This window comes from Filicampus tigris, chromosome 13, assembly GCF_054856515.1.
Source record: "Filicampus tigris isolate MCC_2025a chromosome 13, RoL_Ftig_1.0, whole genome shotgun sequence".
NCBI lineage: Eukaryota > Metazoa > Chordata > Actinopteri > Syngnathiformes > Syngnathidae > Filicampus > Filicampus tigris.
In genome coordinates, this window is record NC_141229.1 from 9,884,419 (window position 1) to 9,909,949 (window position 25,531).

A 25,531-nucleotide genomic window follows, 5' to 3' on the forward strand; every position below is an offset into this window, starting at 1 on the left:
TACATGTAACATCATTTTTGGTGTGTTTGCACGTTTACAGACAGAATGACGAATTAAACATGAAGAATGTTGAATTTCTGGCTCGAAAAGATTTGCAGGTGTCTTTGATAAAACAAGTGATAAAATTCTCCAAAGGGTTGGGTGTTGTTCATGGAAGGACCAGTTTTGCAACTTAAACAACCAGTTTTTAATCGTGCAGGTGACTAAGTGGTGCCCTAAATCATACATTTTGTCCAGTCAAACATGTCAGCAAGATGACCTGTTGATCCTAATATATACTGTATAGACAGAAAAAGAAACCACCTAAACCAGGATTACTTTATTTTCTTTCAAAAATATATTATAGTATTAATGGTTTGCATTAATCTTTTCAGCTCTGCAATCTCCCTATACCTAGTAGCATAGTTTTGCTTAAAGAGGAAGTCAACCCAAACATATTTTTTCAAGAATATGTTCTATAATAAATTAACGTCATTAACCACGGCCAAGCTAACGAAAGGCTAATCATTTAGCTTTCCCTCTACATGTTTTCTCGGATTGGATGGGGAGTTTTAATTTTTTTAAATATTTTTTTTATAGCCTACTTTGACCCATTACATTTTAACACCAGTATCTACTTTTTTACTAGATCGATTTTCAAAACAGGGTTGTTACTTTTGTTTTACAAGATGCATGACGATTAAAAAGTAAATTAGTCCAATGTTCATGGCTCCACCAATCATTTGAAGGGTTACACCCGGTCCCGGACATCCCATCTTGTGATTGGCTCTATCTCAAGCTATGACATCACCCGAGAAGACGCTATGCTACGCTCTACAGAAGATCATTTAATTGGAAGGTAAGAAGAAGTCAAATGATCGACGATGAACAATTCTTGGTGAATGACCTAAAGTCCACGATCTTGCCATCAACAAGAATTCCCCGTCCAATCTCAGAAAACATGTCGAGGGAAATCTAAATGATTAGCCTTTCGTTAGCTTGGCTCTGATTAATGACGTTAGTTTAGCATAACATGCTGCATTAGCGTGGTAGGATCAAACATTTGGTTCCATTTGTTTGCTCACTAATAAGACCTTGATTTCAAGAGGTGGGTCTACCTGCATGATTCATCACATCACAGTTAAAACCAATCCAGTCAGTTTAGAGGGTGTGTTAAGGGATGACCTTTCAAATTTAATGGCCTTCAAATTATATGACATGAGGAGGAAACATCCGGTAAAACTACTTTTTACTTTTACTCATGAAGTATTTCAGAGCCTGTACTTTTTTACCTTTACATGAGTAATTATTTGAATGAGTACTTTTACCAAAGTCATTTTCTATACAAGTAATTGTACTTTTACTCAAGTACAGAATGTCAGTACTTTTCCCATCTCTGGTTGAACGTTACCCCTTATATGTGACAATAACACATCTAACCTGTATAATTACTCATGGTGTAATATACAGTTAAATTTTGTGCAGAACAAACAGACTATTGGAAACTAGCAATGTAAACATTTATGTCATCTTGAGTCTGTGTCATGTCTCTGAGGCACATCATCCTCTCAGCTCACAGGTAGAGATGTAAATCCAGGTAACAGTGTCTAGTTCTTACCTGCCTCGGTGTACTTGAGCCCAACCTTTTCTTCCTCATCTTTGGATTTGGGTGGTGGCCACACAGCCTGCAGACGACCCGGAGTCCGGTCCTCACTGTCCGCAGGTGACGCGGCCTCCGTCTGTCGGAGCAAATACAATGACGTTAATATATTCCTGGAAAAAGTCTTACAGGATTTTTTTTATGGTCATCAGAAATGTGTTGTGTGAATAAAACAACAGAGGGAGGTGATGACATACGTTAGCTTCTGTGGGAGCTTTCAGTTCCCTGCTGGGAGTTTTGGAGGTTCTCTCGAAAATAGATCTTAGACTTTCTTTGTCATTCTTGATCTTCTTTCTCACTGCTTCCAGATCCACAGGTTCATTTTTTTCCTTTTTGATAGATTTAGGGCCAAAAATACTCCGAAATGCATCATACGCCAAGTCAGAGGTTTTCCTGATTTCTGGATGTGGGGGTTTCTCTCCTGCCATTTCATCTCCAGCCTCACACCCCTTATTTTTGTTGGGTTCTGGATCAACTTCCCGTCCTTCAGTATTGGCCTCATTGTGCTTATCAAGGGTAAAGTGCTGACTGTTTCTCAGATTTCCTGAGAGAGGTTTAGACTCGAGGTGTTTTTTGGCTGGAGCGGATGTCTTCTGCTCAGGTAGGAGCTTGGTTTTGTTTACCGTCTTCTTTAGACTGAGCAATGCCAGGTCAGTATCTTTCTCACTCTGCTTGATCTCTGACACAGTCTCTCTCTCTTCCCCTACTGCTCCTTTCTTCAGCACCCGTAGACCACTAAACAGAGCTGGCATCTGAAAAGAAAGGGGCGAAGAATGTGATGTGTCCTTGGATTGGGGCGAGATGGACGAGGACACATCTGGCGTCTTTGAAGAAAGTGAATGCTGGGGCGAAATTTTGGCACTTGGTTGTATATCACCAGATGAGAGCGATATTGGTTTCTTTTCCAAATTGTCTGACTGCTCCTCAAGACTAGGAGGGGTGATCACTTGGCTAGAGAGTGGATCATCGTCGTTTTGCCCACATGTTCCATATTTCTCTAATGTTGGGGATACCTCTGTATTACGAGCAAGGATAATGGAGGGAACGGGCAAGGAGCAGTCAATTTCTTCATAGTTGTCCCTCTCTTTTGTTTGTTTACGTCCATAGTCTTCTGTGCTTGATGTTTCTACTCTGTTAAATATAGTAGATGTGTTCTCTGTGGAGCCTGAGATGTCAGGGACATTCCGAAAGTCGGTGCTCCGGCTGGATCTGTCTGCAGATAAAAATGATTCTAAAGGTGATGCCTTAAACCCATGTGTTCGAAACTGTGGAACATCCAACTCCGCCTCAGTGGTATCTGGCTGAACATCTCCATCACTACGGTGTATTAAATCCTTGCTATCCTCGGGTAAGGTTGGTTTCCTGACAATTAGCAGCTTCTTTGACAGGCTACTACTTTTAAACCCCGCCCCCTCGTCCTCATTGTCAGAGTCACTATATGTTTCCACTCTCGTTACCAGGACTGTATCTTGGTCCACCGAGTGTGACAATTCTCCTTTAACTGGACTGCCAGAGTCCTTGTGAGTTTCCCATTTGTCAACATCATGTTCTCTGTAACAAGAAGCGGCTACATCCCCCAGAGACAGATCCTCACTCTCTTTGAACGCATTTTCTCTTTTGAGAGTTTGACATTCTTCAACATCTGACAGATCCTTAAAAGACGTCAGCACAGCGGGCTGCACATCTGACGCTGACCTCTCCTTAGTCAGAAGATTGTTAAAGACACTTCGCAAAGCAGCAGAGGGCTTTGGCCTTGTTTCTTGATCATCAGAGATATTACTTGAATTGTCCATTCTCATTCAAACGTCACACTGGCATAGGGTGAAAGGAAAACCAAAATACGTGACAACTTTGGCAAAGTGTCCAAGCTGCGAGTCCCAAAGCTGCTCCTATTCTACCTCAAACGTTGGCCAGAAACAAAAAGGTCTTTGTATGGACAAATCTCTTCTTACCTTCTCCAAGAGGGCACCGATAACAAGGCTACTATAGGTGTGACACATAAAAAAGTTGAATATAAAAGGCATTCATTGAGTCAAACAAAGATTACTTATAGTTGTGTATAGTAGAAAAGGTTCTATGAGAAAGTTTCCTGTGTCAAGTCAATCTGTTCAATATCTGGATCTATATCCTGTTGTAATCTTGATGGGAGAGCAGAGGCGAGTTCAACTTTCACAAAGCAATTCCAACTATTCCCACAAGGTGAACTGTATTTTCCATGTTGATGATGTGGATTATCCTTCTCGCAGTGCTGCCATAAAGTCTGTGGTCCATGACTGAGCTTTTCCTTTTGGTTCACGTCTGTCTTCTTTAGCAATCTGTCTTAGTGAGATGGAAAAGTCCGGGCGACTGTTGTATGAGAAAAAAAAAAACAACTTCCAGGTTGGGGAAAAAAAGTGTCTCACTCATCTACCAGTCCGTGGACGCCTTCCACCAGATCCCTCCCTTTGTGGGAGGGAACCTGTAGCACCAGCCACAGGTGTCTGATTACCTCATGTTTGTAAAATGGCAGCATGGCAAAGTAGTAAACACAGAAGGGCGTTGTGTGGTCAGCTGGGGAAGCAAACACGACCAATAGCTCTGCATTTCAGCAATTGGCTGCTGTATTGAAGAAGAGTCTGTGAGGTTTAGCTTGTCAGGTAACAGACATGGATAGCTAACATGCTAACACTGATAAGCCTGGTGTGATAAGTAACATATAAAGTAAGAGTATTCAGTTTTGAAGTGTGACTCAACCTAACTGTCATTTGTTCTAATGGCCCGGGCCGGCACAATAAAACACGTCATTTTTATCTTATTATCTGATCCAAATTGTGCTGGTTGTTTTCCAATTCCATGGAAAACTTACATTCCTTTAGTTGCTTAGAGCAACAAGAGGAATGCAAGGTCGTTGCCTTTAGAATGCCTTGCACAATCTGCTTGATTGAACACCTAATCTGTACCCATAGAAGAATGTGCAACACAGAAATGTTTCGACGTGGGCATTGTAAATGGGTGAATGAAAGTGAAGTTTTCAAACTAATGTGACAAAACTCTGTACTTCTTTCTTTGTTATTTAGGATACACACAATTCATATCACAATTTCTCCACATCAGTCATAATCACTTTTTTCATCGTTTACAAATGAAATGAAAGTAAAAGTGTATATAATTTGGGTACAATCATATAATCATTTGTATTACTTGTGGCCTTTCAGGACATTCAAGAGATTATTATGCATTCATATGCAAAAAAGTCTCACACTGAATGTGGGCTTTAGATGGATTTTGTTATGTAATCCCAGTGGCATTCTATAACACACACCCACCCACACACACGCACATTCACACTAAATCCCCTCAGAGGCCCTGCTCTAACAGCATTGATTGCAAAAAGTTGTAGTAATAGTATTTACATTTCATGGACTAAGACAAACCCTGAGATCAGTTGCATGGGGTAATTACATATAAAATCACACAATTACACAACACTTTCGACAACATTTTGGTCCCTCACTTTGTTGGTCCAGGTGCCACAACAAAATGGGAGTAGAGACAATAAATACAATGTATAAGGTGTGCCTGTGTGTGTGTGTTTTGATTTGACAATAGTTGAGAACGGCAATAATGTACAAGTAAATTACAGGGCTGTCACTGTAATAAAAGTCAAATGTGCTTTATAAATTGTTCAGCCTTACACTAGTATTCTCACTGATAATGTAAAACGTCATTGCAGATAGTTTTACGAGAACGATGCATAGTTTACACCGATAAAAGACCCAAGTGAACCACATCTAAGTAATAATTAATATAACTCATTAGCCACAGGAATGAACGCCTCCGTCAAATGGCATCTGAAAAACGAGGAGAGGCTTCATAGCAAAAGTTGTTTTCTAATCATTATATTTATTTGGGTAGGGCATTTTCACATGTTTTTCAATGATTACACATTTCAATCCGTTGGTTTGAAGAAGGCTGGATTTATGGGAAGTTTTACAATCGCTCAAAGTGGTCATCATATGGTAAGAATTGAAGTGGTGATTTTATTGTTACTTCTCAGAAAAGGGGATTATCTGAGTCAATTCTGGCAAAGGATCTGTCTGCAGATTAGAATCCATAACCCTTTAATCCCTTTCAAGAATTTGTGATTGTGCTTGGGGAAAAACGCCATTGCAATGTAGCGAATGTCAGTGTTGTTCAAGCTTAGGGGGCCCTCACCGTGCACTCCAGTTTGGGATAATAAGGTGTATCCCCAATGATGTCATCCTCAGGCGGTGTAATGCGTAGGAAATCCAGGTGATCGGGGCGGGGAACACAGGACAATGGCTCCTGAGGGTCATCGCCATCTAGCATCCAAATATCATCATGACGCAAGAGAGAGTCCTCTAGTGGAGGGGATACACATACACAGACACAACCCAACACAATTAGCAGTATGCATGCAGAGTTGCTGAGTAGCTACGCAACTAAAGTTGTGCTTGTGGTGTGTAGCCTGTGTGGATAATAATACAATTGACTCGAAAGGAGGCATCGGAATCTTTTAGCATCAAACATGCAGCAATGGAGAGTCCTGTTTTTCTGTAAGCCTCAGGGCATGAAGCTATTTTTATCTGCACTTACTCAGCTCTCTTCCTACGGGCCACACCAGCAGCAAGCTACAGTGATCCAATAAAGACAATCCAAAAAACACCATCAGCTAATCTAATTCTAACTGCATGGTCACTTAAAAAAAGGACAACCCCCCCCCAAAAAAACAAAGTGAAACTGCAACGATTTGAGTGCCTTGCAAACCGAGAAATGCGCACTGTAAATTCAGCTAGCCTGCCCTCTCCTGTCAAGACAGAAAAATGCATTTTAAGCAGGAGGATTTAGTTTTCAGATTCCAGACTTGTGATTGATCTGTTACATTTCACATTGTCATTCCTAACGTGGTGCTTTTTGTATTAACATCTCAACAGCAAACTGTAAACACAACCTGCATAGGCATCCTTGTGTGCTATCAGACACCCATGTCAAATCACATCAGAAGAATATTAGCAGAAAGTATTCGAACGCACAAGTGGCACGTGGGTGTCATACATACAAAAAGAGAAATGAGAGCACTATGGGTATGGGCAGATAATGAGAGATGATAAAATGGAACGAAATGTAAAGAACTAAAAGGCAAAGCCTTAAAGTTGAAGTCAACCCAAACATATATTTTTCAAGAATATGTTCCCAGTAGGACCACTAGTTAAAACACGCCATTCTGATTAATATTGCGTTTGTGGAATATGAGTTATGCAGCAAAATCCACCCCTTTTTAGCCATCTCAGGGGGCGGCCATTTTGTAATTTCTGCTGATTGAAAATGACATCACTACTACTCTTGGCTCAGATAACGACCAATCACGGCTGACCTGTTTTCTGAAGCTGAGCCGTGATTGGCCGTTACCTGGTGTGATAAAGAATAAATATAATGTATGATAAAGAATGACAGACCCACACACGGCCACCCTTCACTGACGTGTTGTGTCACCCTGGCCACCCTACCCCAAAAAATTCTGTCTACACTCCTGTACTCATGCGCCCACAACCAAGCGGAAAGCTTTGCTGGATAACGTAAAACACTCAAAACTGTCCCTCACAAGCGGCCATTGGGAGCAGCAGCTGCTGCAAGTCGTGCCAGCCGTCTGACACAGCAGAGGGAAAAAAAAGGAAGATTTCATTAATAACATTTCATTAAAAAAATGCTGCATGTTCCCGCAGTGAAGACTGCTGAATGCGTGCTGGGACAGTTCCAAATGCAGACTCCAACTTGAAAGTAGGTGGACCACTGTAAAATATAACATTCCCACAGGATAGTAATGATATATGTAATATAATATAACACAATACAATACAATATAATATGAGAACGAGAGATAGTGATAGAGATATATATATATAGAGAGAGAGCGAGCGAGAGAGAGAGCGAGAGAGAGAGAGAGAGAGAGAGAGAGAGAATAAGTAAAACATATTTAATCATGCATAAGAATGCCTACACTGGCTCCATCTGGTCAGAGAGGGGTGTAATCTTAATTCCGTCACACAAACACTACAGTATGGCTCTGAAGTAAGCATAAACCCCATTGCAATGTAACTACTGTATGCATTGTATCGGAAAGGTTATTAGATATAGGTTATTTATAGGGCTTCATTTAGCACATGCATACACTCTTTTGAGCAGCCCTGCACGGAAATGTAAGATTATTGTAATTTAATCTGCCTCCCTGCCGAGACAGACTCATAAAATGTCAATAAGAGGCAACACGCGGTGCAGATGACACAGTTAAGGAAGAAGAGAATTACACCAAAACCGGATCGTACGATCACCATGCTCTTTGGCAAGGTCAGTTTATTTTGCTCTGCAGCTGTTTCTTCAGTGCACATCTGTAAGTGATAAATGACAATGAAGTAATGAAATTGAAAATGACCAGCTATCACACCGTGTGGGTGTTGCCGTGTCATACTGTCAATGAATATGTTTGTCTATTTGCATGGCACGGTTGGCAGGTCCTGACAGGGTGGCGTTGTCAAGGATGATGGATTAACCCACTTGTCACTCTGGCTGGTCATTACTCTTCTTCTGCAGTGGTCAAGGGATGCTTTATGGATGCTGCAAACTGAATCATATGCTTGCTAAGAGTAAATTGACCCTTCAAAACTGTGACAGAGTAGGGATAATTCACACCAATAATAAGATCCAGGTCCTGATAACACTAAAAACAGGGAGAATTTTTACTTGTATATATATATATATATATATATGATTTCTTCAGCCTTCAAATTTACAAAGATTATACCTATATGTAAAGTCATCAGTCACATGATTCAGTACATGTGTATAATCTAATACGGCCCAGTACAAGATCTGTATAAAAAAATAATGTTTATCTTCATTCACACTGTTAAGAGAGATTTTTATGTAATCATACAGTAAATTTATTATTATGGCTTTTCATTTGAAGTGGTGATGAACTACTCTCCAAAATACTGCTGGTGGTTTCCAATTATTTGGGCCCTTGTATAACAATAGCTCAATTAGATAAAGAAACCTCAAAGTGAACCCATCAAAAGCTAAACGGTCTGATTGTGCAAGAATACCAAGCATGTTGTTGGCAAATTATTGTAAACGGACTTCGCAGAAGATCACAACAAAGTCTAAGTAAGACTCTCAAATAGCTTTGCCAATGCTGCCCTATTTGTCCAATAAAATCCATAACATAATCAGTCAAAGTCACGCAAGTAGGCCATATGGCATGCAAGAGTATGTGGCAGCTTCCACTCTCTTCGACCGCTTTTAGCCAGGACGGAGGATCATCAACTTTTGTATAAATCATGAGAAATGCATGGCTTATTATAAATCATTGAGCTGCTCTTGCGACCGCACATTTGCTTTGAATGACTGACTGATTGCTCAGTATAAGAACATTGGAACCCCAGAGAAAGGGGCCGTGCTAGCCTGAGAACCACAGCAGAAAAGCAGAATAACGCTAAAACTCTCACAAATCAATTTTCATTTGAAATACAATTCTGGTGGCAAATGGGAAGCAGAGAATTGAGGCATATTAAGGAGTGCCTTTATTGGGATTGACAGCCTCCCAACTCGGGCACAGACAATTCGGTTAACCTTGTTTCGCTTCACTGGCGAATGTATATTTAAAGCAGAGCCGACAGACACCCAATGAAGATATACCAAGATTCTGCAGGAGTTGTCCCTGCCCAAGATGGCCGCCGCACTTGGGAGAGATAACTTTGGGCTGTAATGTCTCTGCAACAGCGTGAGACAAACTACAGGAAAAAAGGAGGGAACACTCTTAGCATGTGTTGGCAAAGTCCACTTTATTAACTGACCCTTGTTCTCAGTGGCCTAACAATGTTGCAAGGCAGCACACATTATGTTGAATGACTGCTTGCAAATAGAAGAAGCTATTGCACTGTTCAGTTTCATATGACCTTGCTGGAACGTACGGGGTAATCGGATTAGAAAGCTGTCCGACACACGTCAGACAATAAATATGTGAGGTATTAAAGTGGAAGTCAACCCCAAAACATTCTTCCCAATAATATGTTCTATGCGCCTCCACTAGTCTAAACATGGAATTCTGATTAATATTGTTTGTGGAATGTGAGTTAAGCAGCAAAATCCACCCGTTTTTAGCCATTTCTGGGGTCAGTCATTTTGTCACTTCTGTCGACTGAAAATGACATCACAGTTGCTCAGGGCTCAGGTAATGACTCAGCTTCAGAAAACAAGTGAGCTGTGATTGGTCGTTACCTGATCTGGGCAACTGTGATGTCATTTTCAGTCGACAGAAGTGACAAACTGGCCTCCCCAGAGATGGCTAAAAACGGGTGGATTAACTCTTATCCCACAAATGCAATATATATCAGACTGCCTGTTTCAAATAGTGGGCCTGCATAGAACATATTCTTGAAAAAAATATGTTTGGGTTGACTTCCCTCTTTAACAATAATATGTTCTATGCACATTCACTAGTCTAAATCGATCGATCCAATCACAGCTCACAGTTTTCTGGAGCTGAGCTGTGATTGGTCGTTATCTGAGCCTGAGAATCTGTGATGTCGTTTTCAGTCGACAGAAGTGACAAAAATGGTGGATTTTGCTGCTTAACTCATATTTCACAAAGGCAATATTCATCAAAATACAGTGTTTCAACTAGTGGGCCTGCATAGAACATATTCTTGAAAAAATATGTTTGGGTTGACTTCCCTCTTTAACAATAATATGTTCTATGCACATTCACTAGTCTAAATCGATCGATCCAATCACAGCTCACAGTTTTCTGGAGCTGAGCTGTGATTGGTCGTTATCTGAGCCTGAGAATCTGTGATGTCGTTTTCAGTCGACAGAAGTGACAAAAATGGTGGATTTTGCTGCTTAACTCATATTTCACAAAGGCAATATTCATCAAAATACAGTGTTTCAACTAGTGGGCCTGCATAGAACATATTCTTGAAAAAATATGTTTGGGTTGACTTCCACTTTTAGAAAATTTTGGGGTTGACATCCCTTTTAAGTTAGAGGAATAAAGTGAGAGACAGTACTGATTGCAGATTAGTCTGGCAAGTTAACTGAACGTAAAAGGATAGTCATAGTCATAATCTCTTGTTTAGTAAATCTGATGTTTTGAAATATAATGTATGGTGAATATCGATCCTTTAGGTCATTTAAAGTCAATTTTACTTGTTCATCTGTTGTCTCCTCTAAAGCTCATCACCTCCCATTTTTAGTGGTTGCAATAAAAAAAAAAAAGCTCAAATACGTAGGTAACACCATTACACTTTGATGTGACAATATGTCAACGTGCATTTTAATGCTGCTACCAAGTGGCATAAACAACATGAACCGGAGGTTTGGAGTTCATTTTCTTAATTGAACATTCTCATCCAAGTTCTGATAGATACTGCAAGTGAGTGCTAGAATACAAATTCGACCATTGAAGACAGCCTATAAAAATGGAAAGAAAAGTTGTCATGAAGAAACTCCAAAAGCAGGAGATAGCATTAAACAATCAAACACACATGATAAGGATTTGTCTGTCCAATACAAAATTTTACAAAACAAAGGCATTATAATCCTTTTTCATACCTGCTGGTGACCCTTTGTCCAATTCCTCTTAGGTGTCTGGGGGGGATGGGGGTTGTGAGTTTAGAAGAGCCCGGCAGTAAATTGGCAATGCTTCAGTTAACACAGCGCTCACGAGAAGCATGGTCGGGTCGAGGTTTGCGTCAAGTTTGAGCCTTTGATCAGAAACACTAATCTCCCACTTGGCTGCAGTGCTTGGAGAGTTAAAAAGGGATCATCTACCAAATTATTCTCAGAGCCCGCTTGCTCTTTGTATAACTCTGCTGGGTAGCTTTTAATTTGTATGCGATGTCACACGTCATTTTTGAAACAAGAAAACAGACCAGTGCCACATCTTTGACTAACTGAGACCAAAACAAATTATGGACAAAATCTGCAGTGACAAAGTAAAAACTCAACTACAAACTGAGTGCAAATGAGAACTGGTTAGAATAATTTCAGACCACAATTAAAAGTACCTTAGCAAATTAGCGCCGTATGAAGTTCTAATGAGTAAACAACCAATGTCAACATTAACATCAAGATTTCATGATGGAAATGTGCGCGTTCCGAGCAGGGATTCCAAATTGCTCACCTGTTGTAGTGGAGTTGCCGGAGGAATTCCATTTCCCGGAGTTGCTTGGCCGTCTGCTGAGATTCAAATCCAGATGCGTGACAGTTCGTCTGTTGCCATTCTTGTCAGTGACCTCGGCGAAGAGTTTGGGCTCGTCTGTGTTGCTGGAGCTGTCTCGATCGTGGTCTACGTCTTTATCCGAGAGCAGCAATATGCGATGGTTGAGCTTCGGGCTCGGTGACGGGGATGGTGACATGCTGTGGAGACTGTTGGAGGCAGGGAAGGATGTGTTGAAGACGCCAGCGAGAGAAGGTGAAGATGGGCTCTTAGTGTGAGCTTTAGCCAAGGGTCGGACTAGTTCATGGGTATGGGAAAGAGGCAACCGGAGCCCCTCAGCACGCTTGTGACCCGTCTTTTCGTGATTGACCCTAACATGAGCGTCTCTGCTCGTATTTCTCGATTGTCCATACTTCTTTGTGTATGCGCTGGTTCCTGGGCAAGAATCAGAAGACCCTGACCCATCTGGGCTTGTATGACTGACACGTTGCACTTTCCCCTCCAAATCCTGCACTTTAACGACCAACCGCACTCCACTTTCCCCCTGGTTGGCTTCACCGTGCGGCTGCTGAATGGACTTGACTGTCGCAAACTTCTTTACAGGCCGAAGGTTACTCCCACTTTCCCTTCGGGTCAGGCCTACCATTAGGCTGCAAGAGGCTGATTCAAAACCCTGCTCGCTGTCGTACTCTGAGAAGTCATTGCAGTAATCCACATCTGAGTCAAACCTCCGGTTGTCCTCCATGAAGTCCCAGCCCTCACGGGTGATCTGGAAGGGTTCCTCCATGGGCAGGAGAGGATTGTTGACTACATTAACAAAAGAATTGCGAGAGTCATCGACGGACGATGATGTACCCGGAATGTCCTCCATTGTAGAGGCTGTTCTCACACTATTCCTAGAAGGAAGATCAAAGGATGGAGTTCCATTTGAAATGTCCGTCTTCATCTGACTGTGCGGGGAATACTTTGCGCTATCAAGCCGCTTGCCTCCCTTCATCTTCATCTTACTGCTCTTTGTTGCTGTTTGCTCAAGAGAACTTAAGTTGCTGCTGCAGACAACCTCACCTCCCGGTTCAACCTCCTGCCCCTCGATGTAATCCTGCATTTTCCCGTCCTGGTTACCCATCTTGACTTTGTTGGCACAATCCCTGCACAAGGATAAGAGTTCTGCCAGCAATTGGCGGTGCTCTGCAGCCAGCAAGCAGAGTTCTGCAACAGCCGCCTTTGTCGCCCACTGGCAGCTGAGCGGTTTGCCCGAAGAGTTGGAAGACTGGCCTCTTTGTTTGGACACAGCAAGATCCTCATTTCCACAGTCATGGTCATTCCGAGTCCGGGCTGAAGGAGGGGTGCGGCTCTTGTACTTGAAGCTTGGGACCGGCCGTTTCGGGAAATATAGGCTGATGTTGCTGAGCTCACGGATGGGCACATACAGAAGCAAAATTGTGTGTGTTCCCTCCATGATGGGCGACATGTTGATCATCAAAGATCTCGCAGGGGGTGGTCCACCTGAAGAGGGATTTGACTGCTCAACCTATGGCCCATCCTGATGCTGTTACAGAGTAAACAACAATATTTGACTAAATATTTGAAAGACACCAACAAACGCAAATACTAGTGACATTTATGGACAGCCATTTTTAGGCTGTTACATTCATTAGCTGCACATTAAATACAGTTTTAAATTTGTCGACAGTCATATTGACAGAATGAAAAAAACATATTCCTGAGCTCAGTCAGCCCTGTTTGCTAATAGGTAAAATCACGAAGCCCTGCATTATGTCATTTCTCCTTTGACATGATATCACCACAAGGAAACTAAAACATTAACGAGATGGCTTCATGGCACATACAGTAAATTTTTAATGACACATAATCCTGATTTTACTCCAGTTTCTTTTCATTCCCCGCTTTCAATAGACCGTGAACGTTTTTTTTTCCATTTTTATCAGCGATGGACAACTTTTAACACTTGGAAATTGCATCTCGACACACATTCCAATTCTTTGGGGTTGATGTCACCTTGCAACAAACCGGAGCAGATGCATTTCCTTCACAGCGTTAGCAACATTTTACGTTTCATAAAACTGATGATTAAATTAAAAAACATTGTGCAATATTCACTGTAAAATGCGCACAGAGCACTGTTAGATGTCCTATCAGATTTACATCAGCTTTGCGGTCCACAATGGAAAGGCAAAGTGCGCAATGTGCAAGTGCACCTGCAGTAGGTTAAATCAGGACACCTCGTTAAAACAAACAGATATTTACTTACCCGATTCACTTGCAAGGTATGCTTTTTTTTTGGTCATGTCTGTGTTGCAGGTTTGCAGCCAGCCAGAAGGACTGACCGCGGATTTACTGGGCTCTTCTGCCATGATTGACAAGACTCGGACCCAATGGATGGGAGCTGCAATGCCCAGCTGTGATATGATTGGTTCATTTTCAATGAGTCCTGTTTATAAATATTTTGAGCCAGTGCGGCTGCAGTTTGCAGGTAGGCCAGAGTTGCTATCGACAGCTAACGATGGTGTATTCCGCTCTTACGGCGAGACCTTTTAGTGTTCTTTAGAATTTCAAGTGTACACAGAGAAAACACAGGGATTATATTTCTCTTCCACCATCATCATTTTTCCAGCACTAAAGCCAAACAGTGACACCTAGTGGGAAATCTGGTATTGAACCTTTCAGGTCCTATTTGGATTGATTAAATTATGACCGCCACCATTTTTATGGTTGATTTGGCCATAGTTTAATCTTGTATAGATTCATAGTACTACTGTTCGTCTTGTATGATAAGGTATAAATAAGGTATGCATATTGTATTATAGTTTTGATATTTACCCATAAATCTGAAATGAGCAGCTCTGATATACAGATGCATAGCAAGATATAGAAATAAAAATAATATTATGGAATATTTCATGAGTTGTAGTTTAATTTAAAAAAGTGGAATTCATAGATTCACTACACACAGAGTGATTTTTTTCATAGATTTTTTTTGTATGTAGGCATATTATAACTTTAATTATAGCTTCCAGCTAACAAAAAATCACCATCTTGAGAAATGAAAATATTACACAGCAATTCAAATCATTTTTTCATATAGGAAGTAGGTAGGAACTGGCCTTCTGAAAAGAATTTTCATTTGTACATGAATCAGTATAATATGAGTTTCAGTTTTAAAATTTAGCTACAAAATTAATGAACTTTTCAATATTGTAATTTATTTAGACACACGTGTACAGCAGATACTGTACAGCATGAGATGAACCCCGCCCCCCCCCCCCCGACACACACGTGATCTAGATCAGGAAAAACCCATTTGTCATTGACTCTCTCCTGCATGATGATGTTGCCAAAAGTGCTTTTTACTAATGAGTTCATTTCAATTTGCAGCGATATAGCTATCTTGGCTATTGGGAAGTTAAGTAACCACATCAACTTTTTAACACTGAAAACTCTTTACAGTGAGTCATCACTGTCGCTGTGGTGATTTTTTTTTATCCAGCCCTCAGCAGCAAAGGAGGAGGCAAGAGTGAGGAGGTCATGGTCAAGTATAAATGAAAACGAGACTTACGTGGGAGCAGGAAAGCAGGACTCTTTAATAGCTATGCCAGCACAATGTAATGGAGCCAATTCCTGTTGTATGTCTCCATGAAGATAATAATCTTCAATTTTATTGAAACTGCCAGACAGGTATCCATTCATCCATATACCGCCTGTCCTAGCTGAATTCAGGCAAAAGGTCCACTATAGTCCACTCCACCATGGACTGGGCACCAGTCAATCACTGGGCACATAATAAGACATAAGACAAGAAAGAGTGGTTGAAAGACACTTTTTTTATGGAATGTAGGTGTCGAGACTGGACAATAATATATTTTAGTGATGCTCCCAGAAAGGAACTCTAGGAAAACAAGTCAAGTTTATTTGTAGCCCTTAACAGACATGTCTCAAAGTGCTTCACAGGCTCACAGTTCACAAAGCTCGACGACATCCCCTGGTCTATACCCCCCAACCGGGCATGGGAAAATGAAAAAAAATAAAATAAAATTAGGGGCGGATAAAAAGAAGAAAACTTGAGAAGGGTTCACAGATGGAGGAATCCCCCTTCCAGGATGACCAAGCTGCAATGGATGCTGAGTGGGCAACTTTATTGCATAAACGGTCACGGTGCTGTCCAATCTTAGTTAAAACAGTGTGCGAGTGAGTCCATTTAATGAAATGAAGCGCCGCAGGTCGACGCCTTTGGTGAGGTGCTTCTTGATGGACCTGTCCCGGTCAGTTGATGTAAAGTCCTCCACAGAAATGGCTCTGGGTAAGTGGTCCAGCTCAGATCTCAGAAACAATCTCTGGGTCTAAGAAGCCTCACCAAATCAGCAAAGGTGATGGACCTTATGGCACCAAGACCCTATTGTGGTGGGTCATCAATGGGCGTCTAAAGGCCAATAATGGTTGTCACGGCAGCTATTGAGCATACAGTGCTGTATACGTCAATAGTGTATCCATCGAGGTGTTGATCTCTCTGTATAACCAGGATTTCAATGAGAAAATAATGAAAGAAAAACAGGGAATGCCAAGGGAGGATCTGAGATTTATGGACATCTTGGAGAAGTCCACTTGCATACAAGAAGGTCATTATGACATGGACCTACCATTTAAACCGGATACCATCACCATGCCAAACCACATGTGACTAGCCAAACAGCACATAAAAAGCCTTGAGAGTAACAAGAACTATCAGGATGAGTACACTGTGTTTCTCACTGAAATGATTGACACAGAGGTAGTTCCTCGGGGCCAACTGGAATGTTCAGAGTGTGGTATCCCTCTCTCCACAGAGTCTATCACCCAAAAATGAAAACCCTGAGAGTGATCTTTGATTGTGCAACACGACTGTGACGAACCCCTTTTAAAGTGTCATTTTTGCAGAGTCCTGGCCTCAAATGTTTTTGTGTGTGTGTCTTAACAAGAATCTGACGTTGTAGGTCACCACTCTGACGCTAGAGGGCAGTATTGGATTTAATAGAAAACCCCATTCACTGAGGGCATAAATACAGTTTTCACACACGACTACACTATCAGTGACCGATACTGTAATTCCCATTGTTAAAATAATAGACGTATGAATTTTAGTGGACTAAATTTCTGTTGGGTTTGGTGTCGTTTTAAGAACGTCCTCTGGTTTTACTATCCTATGATCAGAATACATCTGTGGCCAAACATTGATTGTTTAGACGTGTTGCTCATCTGAGCTCGGAAATGGAAGCTGATGTGGTAACGTGCACGCTCTCACGGTCCATTTTGCAAAGGTTCAAAGAGCAACAGACTCGAATAAACAAACAACTCTGATTGAATATGCGCTTGAATTTTCACGCTCCGAGGGTGACGTCGCAGATGTGTCTGTTTCTCCTTGTTTCCACGCCACGCCGTCCACAGTCGCCACAGCCAGCATCAGCATCATCTTCAGCAGCAGCAGCATCCTCTCTGCACACTCTCCTCCTTCCTCCTCCTCCTCCTTCTCTTGCTTCCACCTCCTCCTCCTCCCCCGGGCCACCGGTGAAGGAGGCTTGTGCACCGGGGTTTGGCTGGCAGTCTCGCCGCTGTACGACCGTGGATTAGCTGTATGCTCACGTCGACCAGGAAGAGGAGCCAGCGCCTGAGCGGGCTCACTTGCAGCCATGGCTGAAGGTGGAGAAGGAGAGGATGAGATTCAGTTCCTAAGAACTGTGAGTACACGTTTGCTGATGTGCTGCTCTGCAGACTTTGTCTTTGTCGTATTGCTATCCTCATCCCAGGCAAAGGAGGTTGTTTCTGTCTAAATCAAGTGCCCATGTTTTTCTTTCTCTCATACCATAAATAACCTGAGGGAGCCTTGTACACACCATGAAAATGGTGAAAATAGCGCCTTATTGTTTGTGAAGCATCTTAGTTATCACTAACTGTGCTATGCATATGCACTATGCAGTCTTTGAATGAAGAAGTTGACAACAAGTCCATCAAGCTCATGATACTGTGTCTTAAATCTTTGTTTGTCAATATAGTCAGTGGCCCGTTGGTCCAAAACTTTGCTCTATCATTAAATCATTTACAGATTATGTCACTCGTATGGAAAGCCTCTTTATGAAGGAAGAACTACAGTGAGTGCTTGTGCTAAATACTGCACGCTCAACTGCAATATTTGGTATGCCGGTAGCCAACAGTTCTGTCAGGAGTAGTCACACAAATCTGTCTTTGTAATGATACTCATATTCAGTTTTGAATGATACTGTCAGATAAATGTTAATTTTAAGTCGCTGTGTGGAACATACAGTACATCATTCGTACAGTAGTTTGGAATATTTTGTTTTTTTTCGTCTTTTTCAGCAAAGGGTTTAAGCTTTTGTGCTGTTTTTCATTAGAGTAAGAGGGGCTTCTACTAATAGTTTCCTTACACCAGGGGTGCTCACACTTTTTCAGCACGTGAGCTAACTATAAAATGACCACGTGAATATAATCTACCAACCAGGTAGGGTATGTTTTGAATTTTTGTAGTGGGTAGGTCCTACCCGCTACAAAAATGCAGAATATATATTTATTTTCAAATATATTGCGGATTCTATAGGCACAATTTGTGTACCTTGCATAACCGCATGAGCCAATATTGCACAACACAATTAACAATGAACATCTAGTGTTTTTTAATGTCATGCAATCTACCAATGCTACCTTTGTGATCGACTGGTAGATCGCGATCGACTTATTGAGCAATCCTTCCTTACACTATCTAGCAACCCAAGAGGTCCGAAATATTAAAAACAAGTTTAAGTATGATGCAAGCCAACTCTACCAGTACAACTATACAACCACAATAATGGGTGTGTTAAATAAATGCTTCTATTTCTTAACATCGTTATGTTTGTAAAGGCACCGTGTCAGATGAGAGGTAGTCCTCTGGATCCTTTAATATTGTTCTGGTGTACCTAATCTTATGACCAGTCGCTGTATTTCACTGTGATAGCCTGGCATTGGGAGCAGACAGTTGCTCCAGGCTCGGTCTGTGTAGCAACAGCAGCAAAGGTCTATGTAGCTCAGCGTAGCAAAATGTATTCAAATATTCATTGTTATTCCTGATCGTAGCGATTCAGTGTGATTAGGGCAGACAAGTTGCTCTGGTTCAATGTGATATTCAGTGTAGGCTGTCTTGGTAGAATCTTAAAGAAACCGGAATACTGTTGGCAAAAATAGATGATGACATAATGTGGCCATTTGTGCTCAAATTCAAACAGAGTCCAACGCTGTCTGAAAATAAATCCTGATAGACCCCCAAGCCTGTAGGAGATGATATATTGGAAGCGTAGCCAGCAGAAATGCCGCTGATTTCCATTCAATTCTAATAACAAGGGGTTCTTACTGTATGTCTTTGTCCCCTCAGTTTAGGCACCCGCATTTTTTAATCAATCATTCATTTCTACCTACCAAAAAAAAATTATGAAAATATCAACAGGGATCCGAGAAACATGGCTGCATATAGCACAGCCTTTCGACATGAACCACATAGATGTAAGTGATGGAGTCTTCAATGTGTAGTTGATGCGCCTTCTTCCCCCAAGAACAGCAGTGATCTTTTAAAACGTTCCTTTCTCTCGCTCACTGCCGTCCTCCTGCTCATTTGTCCCCATAACCACTCAACCTTTTAACCGCAGTGCATAGAGGTCACCAAATCAGCACGCCTCCCGCTCCTAAAACGAGCTGACATTTCTGCGCCACTGCTCCTCTTTTCTGGGTAAGAATGTAAATGGCATCATTTCATAATTGCTCTTTTTTTTTCATAGACCAACCTATTTCGGGATTTGGTACTTTTAGGTCAGTGAATGAGCTTGGTGTGCATGTGTGTGTGGTGAATGTAAATGTGGAGCGTTGTGGTGCAGTCAGGCTGCACCAGACGTGCCACAGCAGAACATAATACAGAAATTATTCATCAGTCCGAGCACAGGGCGGACGAGCATACGCACACTATACGCATGCACGGACGCGCGCACGCACGCTCACACTCACACACATATTTATGTAGCATAGGTGCTCGATTTACAGCTCATTCCTGCAGAAATGAATTCTTAACGTGGGTACATGTAAGCTTGTACAAACAGAGTAGCATGACTAGACACATGCAGGAGACTGTATGGAAGCTATATGTTCCTTGCTGGCATCCAAATGTCATCCGTTATTGGAGTCAAAGCGCTTGATAAAGCAGTTTGCAAACTGCTTCTTCTTCTCTAACAACAGAAAGTAATTTCCCTGGAGTGGGAGCAGAAATTACCCCTGCCGGACTGCTGCCTATAAAGCCAACTCTGTGGGAGGAGAGGAAAAGAAGTGAGGCAACGCCTGAAGTTGAGTCGGTTGTGGGTAATTTGGTGTTGACAGGAAGAGGGGCAGTGTTGATTGTGAGCCAGGAGACTTCGCTTCCTCCAAACTGTTTAACGTCGGGGGGTTCTTATAAGGCTGTACAGTACATGCCACAGGAACTTGTATACGTACTGTTTCAAATTGGAGTCGCCCTAAGATGCACCGATATGGTCACATGAATCAGACTGCTCATTACCCACGAGTACTTCTTAAATGAATCGGTAACTCGCCGCGTGTTGTGTCATTAGAGTGGACACGGTAGGGAGCAAGAGGAGGGATTCGGAAGAGCATGCCGTGTGATGATAAGTGCAACAACCACAACCTCACTGTTGCAGGGATCCCTGCGAGGCGCATATAATATTTTGGCAACTTATTATCAGTCTGAGTGGGCGTAGTGACTTTGAAAAGCCCAGACTGGCTCTGTGACTAACATGCTGTGGCAGCGCTCGGCTTGTTTATGTGAAGGCACCGGGCTCACTTTGCATTCGGGAGATTACCGTCTATGCAGAAACATAGAGGAAGGGAAAAGGCAGGAAATATTAATTAGCCGCACCAGCAAAAAAAACATAATCAGCAAATAACACAGAGCAGGCGTTAAGTGTTAAAGTTGACTGTGCAGTGGGTGTTGTGACATCAGTGCCAGAGCTATCCGTCTACGCATCTGTGTAGAGTCGAATGCTTGATCCTACCAGTCTCTATTGCTGCATGTGAATTCAATAAACAGAAAATATTTGATTTGAAGAGAAACTAAACATGTTTGATAACCTCTATATACAGTACACACATGCTGTTTTGTTTTGTTTATTTATTGGTATGTTTTTTGATTTGCTCTTGTGTTTAGCATTTTGTTGTTTTCTATGGCTAGTTTTCTTTTGGTTGTTGTGTTTTGCACTTCAGGGGCGTAAAGGTGTAATTGTGAATTCTAAATGCACTTTTAAACCTCATCAAAATGTGTAGCTGTCAGTATTGATCAAAAAATACAGACGAATGTACACCTCCGAGGATACAGCACCATTGATTTTCCTCATATCCCTCATTTTCCATCGCTCGGGACAAATTCATTATCCCTAGTGTTCTGCTCAACAAAGTTGGTTTGTTGCGATAGGTGTTCAGCGGGGGAAATTTCCTTCTTTTGCATGATGAAGTCCCACTGATAAAATTGGGGAACTGAGCTAGTGGGCAAGCCCACAGACATGCCTGTGTAAAGCTGCTGTAATGAGCTATTGATCATGCCACCAAGTGAAGAAATTTCCGCAGTAGTGTCAGTGGCATGCAGTAAGCAGCCCTGATTGATCTTGTGTGTCAGAGTGTGAATATTTAACAAGGCAGTGAAGGAAGCTTCCCTCTGTGGAAGATCCTGTTATTCTTTGTGTCTAGGTTATACCTCTGATGTGTCCTCATTACTTGGTGCAATGCTGGAGTTGGTTGTATTGTATACTGAATTATACTTTGATGTTAGATTTACATTAACTCTTTAACTGCCATTGATGAATTTACTTGTCTTTTCACAGTCCAGCCATTCAATCCCTGGAATTTATTTATATTTTTTTCAAGTTATTTCAAACATTAGGGTAAAAGAATGTCTGAAAATGTCTGGCAGTGAATGAGTGAAGGGTGCCATTGAGAACAAAATTATTGTTTATGCAGGTAGAATTCCCGTAAGCCTCCATTATTATGTCCAAAACCCTTCTGACTATGCATGCAAAATGACATTGGTCAACAGCAATTTTTAATCAGAGATGGCTTTATGTGCCACAAAACGTATTTTTGATACTGATTTAAAAAAATGTCTTCACTTTTTGTTAGCACATCACTTTTTTTTAATTTTCATTTTTTGTTTTTAAGTTTGACCTATGAAACCTTGCACAACATTATCATGCGTTGTAATTCATAGTGACATTTCAGAGAAAAAAATCCACTTTTTGCTGAACCTAACCCTTCATTCATAAATATTAATAAACATATTACTATACTAGAGAATGGAATTTCTGGAGAAATTCGTTGCGTGTGAAAACGAAGACGCTGAATAAAAACTGCGGAATGTGTTGGAATGACACTGAATAAAGTGGAATGAAGTTGAATGATCTTGAATAATAAAAAAAATGGGTGGGGATCTATCGCACGACCTCCTGGTTGGGAAACGACCACTCTACCACGGAGGCATGCAGCCTCCGATATTGGAATGTGAGTTAAATGAACTGAAGGTTGTGAATGTGCCATTGGGAATGCATTATTAATGGGTTTAAGGTTGAATAATTTGAATTTTTGGGAAGTAGGAAATGTGGGTCATGTGGAATCTGAGTTGAATGAGTTGAATGTTGTGAATTTGAAATTGGAATGGTTTAAATGTCGAGTGTTGAATGCGCCATTGGGAATGAATGGTGAATTTTTAAATGTTTTTTTAAGGTTGAATCATTTGAATTTTGGGGAAGTAGGAATTGTGGGTGATGTAAAATGTGAGTTGAATGTGCTGAATGAAGTTGAATGAGCTGAATGAAGTTGAATGGCCTCTATGAATAATTGTGGAATGAGCGGGAATTGATTCAGCGCAGCAGATGGGGAAGTGTTGAATGTCCCATTGGAAATGAATGGGGCTTTTTGGGGTGAAAAAGGGGGACTTTTGGGGAAACCGTAAATGTTAGGGGCAAAAAAATAAGAATCCATGTTGGCCTGAATTTTTTGAATCCATTAAAGTTTGAATGGCGAGATTTGGGTGAAAACTGTGGAAGTAGAAACATGCCCAAAAAGTGCGAGGAATGAAATATAATATTAAAAATAAAGTTGAAGATGCCGAATACCATGTGTGTGAAGGCCTTTGCCTTCACACAATTACAATACTCTAAATTGTCTACAGGTGTGAATGTGAGTGTGAATAGTAGCGATTGGCTGGCGACTAGTAGAGGGTGTAGCCCACCTACCGCCCGACAACCGCTGGGATAGGGAAAACCTGATGTGCAAGAGAAAAAAAGGACAGATTCGGAATCAGTGCAAAAAATCCATCTAAAAAAGTTTAGTTAAATACTGAATTACTAAGTTAATCATCCACGCTGAGAGGAATGACAGCCCATGGCTGTCATTCTGGCCCGTGCAACCAGTGACTGACTAAATGAAATATTCCCTACCAATTTTAAAAGTCTGCCACACACAGCCAATGACCAAATTGAAGTTGCTTTGTTGAAAGTAATGCCAGACATCAAGTCAAATGAAATACGTTCAGTTCACGTTCGTCCAAAATATGAACGGGTTCATGAACTTACATTTTTGGAACTTGTTCAAAGTACAAAACTGATTACATCATTCCCCCGCATCTTTGCAATTAATGGATTCACCAATTCCCGGGTTCACCTATTCACATAATTTTTTTTTGGGGGGGGGGGGGGACGTATCTTCATTATTTGCGGAAAAACTGACATATTCACGCTTTTTGTGGTCAGGTATTGCTTTGGCAACCTTGTGGTGCCAAAGAACTACGATGAAGTGAGCCGGAGTATCATTTAATCAAAAGTAGAGCTTTGCCGCCATATTGTTGCATCTTTTGGTAATTATAAATCTTTTTAGAAGGGCGTGGCAGGTCTTGGGAACCTGGCATGCAGTATGTAGCAATGAATGGCCACTCGTAATTCAAAGAAGTCTGATCGTGCTTGCACAAATCTTTCCAATTTCAACAATACAGTACTGTATACGATGTAGTGATGTATCAATCATGAGCAAAAAAAGAAGCACATATGGAACTCTAGCCACAAATGATGGGGTCGGTATGACTATATCTTTACCATTTAAACCAATTCCTCGTTACTTGTATGGAGGAAGAAAAGTCGTGTTATCCTTCCTCTCTCTCAAGAGTTAGCTGTGCAAGCGACAGCCGTGTTACCACAGAAACAATGTCAGTGTGTCGCATATTATTCATTAAAAGTCTTCCCTCTTTTGGCTGCACTTGTGAATCATTCTCTTACACGCATCACTTCTGCTATCTGCCTGTAATGGGGTCCAATGTTCTTTCTTCCCACTGTGCCCCGAGTAAGCCATTTAGAGGAGTGTTAACTGCAGCAATCTGGTGCTGTTAAGCTTACTTTGCCCTCCCTCATAGGAAAAGGTGGAATTTTCTCTGAGGCTCAAGGCGGCTCCCGACAAAAAACACTTCTCTATCTTTATGCTTCGGGCAAGGTTTTAGTCACCAAAGCATGTTTTGGAATTGATTCAACTGGTAGTGCTAAGTTTGCCTGATCTTCACAACCCAGTTGCAATGAGCGCTGCTATTCAGTCAAATACAAAAAAAAATACCCTCTCCCTGCTGTTCCTCCTGTAGGGAGACAGATCCCATCTGCAACAACTGAAAAGTGTCACAAAATTATTAAAGTGCCTCTTCTGGAAGAGAAAATCAGACTGTTTTGACAAAATACAAAGTGCTTGACAAGAAATGGCTTTTCCCTTCATCACCTGTTTTTGTCATAAGCCTTGAGTAACCTTTCCTAAGAATTGTCAGTTGTCACAGAATGTTTTCCCAGTGTCCTATTTTTCGTTGTCTCCCCTTCTCTACTCTGATTTTGTTGTAAAGAGTCTCAGATGTGCTTAGAGTTGACACGTGAACCCTTCACCTGTGTATCATCGCAGTCCTTGAGCAAACAGAGCTTGACATAACAGTGTCTCAGCTGTAAGTCATTCTTGGCTCCCCTCTGAAACGATAGCTGCATGGATGAATGTGGAGGAAGAATTGGAGTCAAGGCAGGCTTTAAAAAAAAGCCATTCTTGGAATGAGTTTCAAAAATGTCGAATTTTGAAAGGGGACGAATTGTTGAATTTCCCATTTGGAATGAATGGCGATTTTTTGGGGGCGTGAAAGACAGAATTGTGGAAAAACTGTGAATGCTTGGAATGAGACAATAACCTGCAAAGCATGGAGTTTTGTAATATATTGAAAGTGGAATGATTTGAATCAATTGAGAAATGTGGAATTAGTTGAAGGATGAAAAACTACAAAATGGAATAAAAAATATATAATAAGAAAAATAAAGGTAGAATAACATATTTACTTTCAGCATTCACACAAAAATAGTACAACAGCTGCATCAAACGCGGTATTAGTTTCCAGACAAAATAGCTTCCCTTTGTGATTTTCCTTGAAAACTGTACCAGAAGTACAGAATTTGCTTTGTGTACACAGTACAACAAACGCACTGCTTGTGCTACTCTCCCATTAGGCCTCCAAGAATCTTTTTCACCTAAAAATACATCTTGTTTCACAAAGAGCCTCAATTCCCTCGGCAAAAGAGGAACAGGAGCAAGGGATTGTT

General features: G+C 41.3%; 2 protein-coding genes across 5 annotated transcripts in view; one reads left to right on the top strand and one right to left on the bottom strand.

The window, feature by feature from the left end:
• Positions 1-14,215, bottom strand: part of LOC147137520 (formin-like) — a 57,130-nt gene extending 42,915 nt beyond the window's left edge. The window contains exons 1-4 of one of the 2 annotated variants that reach the window (XM_086048837.1): positions 14,128-14,215; positions 11,820-13,404; positions 5,834-6,000; positions 1,598-1,718 (exon numbers count right to left, since the gene is read on the bottom strand). In XM_086048837.1, coding sequence (XP_085904963.1) covers positions 1,598-1,718; positions 5,834-6,000; positions 11,820-13,335 — 1,804 coding nt within the window. In that variant the 5' untranslated portion in view covers positions 13,336-13,404; positions 14,128-14,215. Of the gene's footprint in view, positions 1-1,597; positions 1,719-1,836; positions 4,055-5,833; positions 6,001-11,819; positions 13,405-14,127 lie in introns of those variants that run through there. The other variant, XM_086048838.1, reaches the window with a different exon arrangement.
• Positions 14,216-17,131: 2,916 nt separating this feature from the next.
• Positions 17,132-25,531, top strand: part of LOC147137521 (ryanodine receptor 3-like) — a 93,187-nt gene continuing 84,787 nt past the window's right edge. For all 3 annotated transcript variants that reach the window (XM_086049936.1, XM_086049938.1, XM_086049937.1), the window contains exon 1: positions 17,132-17,584. In XM_086049936.1, coding sequence (XP_085906062.1) covers positions 17,537-17,584 — 48 coding nt within the window. In that variant the 5' untranslated portion in view covers positions 17,132-17,536. The remainder of the gene's footprint in view (positions 17,585-25,531) is intronic.